General features: G+C 40.1%; 2 protein-coding genes across 4 annotated transcripts in view; one reads left to right on the plus strand and one right to left on the minus strand.

The window, feature by feature from the left end:
* LOC130686578 (ADP-ribosylation factor-like protein 6-interacting protein 6) overlaps window positions 1-459 on the plus strand; it is a 33,424-nt gene extending 32,965 nt beyond the window's left edge. For all 3 annotated transcript variants that reach the window (XM_057509699.2, XM_057509698.2, XM_059494102.1), the window contains exon 4: window positions 54-459. In XM_057509699.2, coding sequence (XP_057365682.1) covers window positions 54-153 — 100 coding nt within the window. In that variant the 3' untranslated portion in view covers window positions 154-459. The remainder of the gene's footprint in view (window positions 1-53) is intronic.
* Window positions 443-4,441, minus strand: LOC130686583 (RNA-binding protein 5-like). Its single transcript, XM_057509704.2, has 14 exons — window positions 4,255-4,441; window positions 3,917-4,069; window positions 3,695-3,862; window positions 3,509-3,614; window positions 3,374-3,443; window positions 3,076-3,149; window positions 2,767-2,877; window positions 2,586-2,700; window positions 2,294-2,527; window positions 1,974-2,235; window positions 1,594-1,894; window positions 1,015-1,530; window positions 751-924; window positions 443-690 (listed from the first exon to the last, which is right to left on the minus strand). Exons 1-14 carry the CDS (start codon window positions 4,299-4,301, stop codon window positions 568-570), a joined length of 2,454 nt encoding a protein of 817 aa, XP_057365687.1. The 5' UTR covers window positions 4,302-4,441; the 3' UTR covers window positions 443-567.
* Between the last annotated feature and the right edge of the window lie 322 nt (window positions 4,442-4,763).

The following is a 4,763-nucleotide window of genomic DNA, read 5'->3' on the forward strand; positions in this document are numbered from 1 at the left end:
ACAGTATGAACGTCAAAAACAGTTACGATTCTAAAAGCCAACTTCATGTTTAGGTTGCAATCTGGCCATACCTTTCATCTCGGGTATTTACTTGGTCTCATCAATGGTATCATTGTTTTTGGCATAACATTGTGGCAAGAAATAATGCATTGACAGCATAGCTCTATAACAACATCGTCCCATATATCGTGTACCACTAGTCTCGGAACGTTTTGCACTATTAGTTATTTTTCCTCGAAACTGTGTTCCTTCGCCATTAAGCTCGATTCCTAACGCCATAGCATTTAGTGCTGCTGTTTAACTACTAAGTGAAAATGGAAATACCAGCCTCTTTTCCCTGTATGCAACCTTAATGAGTGAGCTTCCGCTGCGACAGCTCATCTTCGCGTTATTTCCTATAATTGAAAAAGATGCCATGAATAATGCAAATTTAAAATACATATTTATCTTGGATTTGAAGTAGGATGTATTTCATGGACATGGGATTCAGTAGCGACCTGGTTAACAAGTAATTAATGGAGTGTTACTGTTACACTACGGTAAAAAGGCAGAAAGAAAACTGGTAGCTCAATCATCGTTTAGTTCTTTGAACCTCATCATTGCCAATTTCTTGACGCTTTGGCGATAATCATCTCCTGCAACCGCGTAAGTTTTCATACCTAAACCAGCTTGGGCACTGCGACGGTCGGCCTGCGAATAGAAAACTCGAATTAAAATAGCCGATTATTACTACGTCACACTTGTGATAACCTCTATGATGGTGGTTCTTCCTTGATTTGATTTGCCTAGGCCTTGTCCTTCCTGCCAGCCCATTTTTTGCAACAGTTTATTGCCAACATTGTTACTGGTTAGCGAGGCTCCACTCTGCGATGGACGCTCGTAGTCGGATGGAACCGATTCTGTCCGGGATCTCGAGACCGACTCCTTATGACGGATAAATGGTCATTTAAGTTAGCAGAGCGCAGGAAAAAACGTGTAGATGGGTTTTCAAATATAGCGGCTGTGTTAACAAACTTGTTTCTTGCGTTGGTTGTTGGGTTCACTGTCGCCATGCTTCTTCCTTCTCTCTTTAGCCCGGTCACGATAGGCAACTGGAGTGTTCTGTTTTTTCCAAGCTTCAAGATTCTGTCGGTGCAAATCCGACAACTGTTGGTGTTTGACCAAAGTTTCTCGGTTGGAAAACTGCCTCTTGCACAAAAGACAAGCGAGTTTGCTCCAATCAATCAAACTCTCTAAGAGTTCTGCAGTTTTCTTTTCATCGTGACCATCACTATCGCTATCACTGCCGTATGCTACAAGAGCTGACGCTCCTAATGGTTTCTTTTCAGCCAATTGTTTTCTCTGCAGCACTTGAAGTACTTCATTCAGACTCGACTTGTCCGTTGTTGATGCTGGTTCAGGTTCTTTTCGTCGTTCTGGTTCTGGTTCGAAAGCCGGAGCTGGAACTGCCACTTTCGTTGACTCCTTTCGCTGGTTAAGAGTTTTAGCCCATTTCTCCATATCTTTGGCTATCTTTTTTGCAACGGTAACCTTTTAAAAATCATGATTGAAAGTTAACTCAAGTGAATAGCACGATGAATATTCTATTATTACTTTGTCCTGCTTTTCCGTTTTTTCCTTCTTTTCCTCTTGGGTATTATTTAACGTTCCCATTTTGTTCTCATCCGCCGAAACGGGAACAAAACAATTTTTATCGTTGTCCCAATAACAGAATTGTTGTGTTTGCGGATTGTAAAAGTATTGGGTTTTAGAATCATAGTACAAATTGGAAGCCGTGTCATAATAGTAACCAGATTTTTCATCGTAAACGTATTTGCTTAAATCTGGCGCTAAACTCTTCTGCGATTTATCCGAACTAGATTGCAATTGATTCGTGTAGTATTGCGTATAGTACCTAGTAGAGAATGAGAAAGAAAAATAAGGTCAAAAAATTATTCAAAATTTTTCCAATCCATATATGCTGCAAAACGTACTGTAAATAAGAGGCGTGCTCTTCTGCTGTTTTTGCGTAAAGGGAAGCCGAGTATTCCGCCAATCGCGGAATTTCTGAGGCAGTGAAGTTTACTTCACCATTGCTGCTAGGCGTAGCGACCTGTGAGCCATTGTTCGCATTGCTTACAGACCATTGCGCCGCTGCGACAGCAGTTACACCTGCCGGTGCTAAAGAATTAGTGGCATTAGACACCGAGGCGACTGGCAAAGATGTATTTCCTTGTTTGCAGTATGACACCATGACTGACGAATAAATAGTTAGATTACAATTTGCAATGTACTAATATGCCATAAATGCTACCTTCTCGACCATCGATTTCGAGGCGTCCGACATCCGATAAACCAGCAAACAGACGCATAGCATCGTTGGTGTTGTTCATTTCAAGGTAGCAAACTCCCCGTGAAATGTTATTCAATGGATCACGACCGATACGAACCGACTTTATGGGTAATGTGGCGACTCCTGGGACACTTTGTAAAATACTTAAAACGCGATCTTCGTTCGTTAACACATCCATGTTGCGTAACAAGACGGCTACCAAATATAAAAGTTTAAGTTAACATCCACGTAACGGAATAGTACTTTTCCTTACTGCTTGTGGGAAAATGAGAGATTTCTCTCTGGACATCATTCATTAATTCAGACTCACTGCGTGGTGATTGACATTTGAAGCATACTTCACGGCGCTTGAAATTGTGTTCGCCACACTGCAACAGAAAAAGTAGTACAATCAGTGGAACGAAAATTAAGGTAATGGATAGATGAACAATTACATGAATACAAAACCAATCTTGAGCCGCCTTGGCAGCCTTATCGTTGAAAGAATCTTTTGAGATGCTGTATTGAAGAGTAGCTTGAAACTGGTTTTCCAACACAAGACATCCCTGCAAAAACAAATAAATACAGCAAATTAGTTGGATCATAAAAAACACTAGAAGCCCCCATTTGAACTTGGTCACGAATATTGAGTAATATTTGGTTCTAGCAGATGACATCCCACGGGACTGCTGGAGCAGCCAACCGTGAACTTGTCCCCACAAACGCGGTTAGCGCTTTGTCGTGAAGTGGGGGGTTGATGCTACCTGATTGACTTCCATCCAACGTTCAGCTTCGGGAAGACGATTAAACTCAACGAACGCGAATCCACGTGAAGTACCTAAAAGTTGGGCAACAGCACCCAGAAATATCCAATAACAAGTGCTCTATTATTGCATTTGTATACAGTCCAAGCCATTTCTCCATCATTAAACTGGAATCCCCTTCCATGGGCGCACTCGAATAATTTGGATGATAGTCCTGTGTATGATCGTGCGTTCCAAGGTTTTAACACCTGAGACTCCCTACTTCGACTACTTCGAACATGTATCGTTGGTACCCTACCCGTATCTTTTCTCCGTATCAGCCGAATGTCTTTGGCAACGAGTCCATACATCATGATATTTGCGCGAATCTGGCAAAAAAGAAAGACAAAAATCAAACAACGGCGAAAAGTGACCAAGAATAGAGGTCACGTACCTCGGTTTCAGCAATGTGAAGCGGCAAATTGCTGACCATAATGGTACTGTTGGGAGCCACAGCTCTCCAGTTGTCCGTTCGTTCATATTCCCTTTCTCGATGATCACTACAGAATAATTTTAAAAAACGTGTTAATACTAAAGAAAAACAAAAGTTTTTGAAAAAAAGAGGCACTATTTTCATTACTCATACGACGATCTATCACGATCCCTTTTACTGCGATCACGGCTTCGACTTCTTCGTCTGTCAGCACGGCTTCGGCTTCGACTACGACTTGACCCCGAATCACTACTCCAGTCTCTTTTTTTGTTTCTCTCTCTACGTCGTCTCCTTTCTGTTGATTTTGATCTAGACCTATTCAAAAAGATTATTTAATATGAGCAACAAACAACTACATGATTGAATTACCTGGATCGTCTTTTGATTCTATCTCTGTTTCTATCTCTATTTCTTTCCCACTCTTTTTCACTTTCTCTCCTGGATTCTGTGTTTATACTATAGTGTTCACCAGGAGGGCTTATCTCCCCATCTTCTTGAACAATTGAACCCTCATGATTCATCCTAGGGAAAAATTGAAATATAAATTGGTGTAAATAAGATCATCACTACAAATAATAACAAAAAAAAAACACATCCATATTAGAAAGCATAGTTTTTAATAGACATAATGCTCAAAGCAGACAATTAGGAGTTACAAAAGGGATTGTACATTTTTACTAGTCTATTGCACAACGGCCTTTACTTACCAATATCCGAATGAATGCTGTCCAGTATAATTGTTGGAGTGAGCCATTTCCAATGTATTGGTTGGCAAAGAGTTATGTATGCAAAACCATTAGCTGTTACAATAAAATGAATTCAAAGAAAAGTATTATCTGTTGAATAAATCAAACAGCAGGACTACGCACACCCCACGCTTGTTCTGTTGGCAACTTCTAATGATTTCCAATGATATATCGATATTTCACATTTGTTCTAGTGGATTTCCTAACAAACATCCGATTCAGACAATATCGATGCTTAGGCAAAGATACTTTGGCCACTAGGTGGTGGTTAATTTCCCACCAAACATATACGTTGAGTCCTTCCTTCCTCCTCCAAAAAGAATACTTAAAAAATAAGAACAATGAAATAATAGAATCTTCATAAAAATACAATTTCAGTATTTCTTTTTGAGTTTTTAAATTTTCATGTTGCGACAATGGGCGTTAATGGCGCTTAACGCTAGAGGAATACAGTCTAAAGTCTAAAAACA

This window comes from Daphnia carinata, chromosome 2, assembly GCF_022539665.2.
Source record: "Daphnia carinata strain CSIRO-1 chromosome 2, CSIRO_AGI_Dcar_HiC_V3, whole genome shotgun sequence".
Classification (NCBI taxonomy): domain Eukaryota; kingdom Metazoa; phylum Arthropoda; class Branchiopoda; order Diplostraca; family Daphniidae; genus Daphnia; species Daphnia carinata.

Bases quoted from the DNA above. Each gene is read 5' to 3' on its own strand.
- LOC130686583 (XM_057509704.2), bottom strand. From the start codon at position 4,301: ATGGCTCACTCCAACAATTATACTGGACAGCATTCATTCGGATATTG. The intron at 3,444-3,508 runs GTACGTGACCTC...CTTTTTTGCCAG, and splicing joins TTCACATTGCTGAAACCGAG to ATTCGCGCAAATATCATGAT. The intron at 925-1,014 runs GTTTGTTAACAC...ATCCGTCATAAG, and splicing joins ACAACCAACGCAAGAAACAA to GAGTCGGTCTCGAGATCCCG.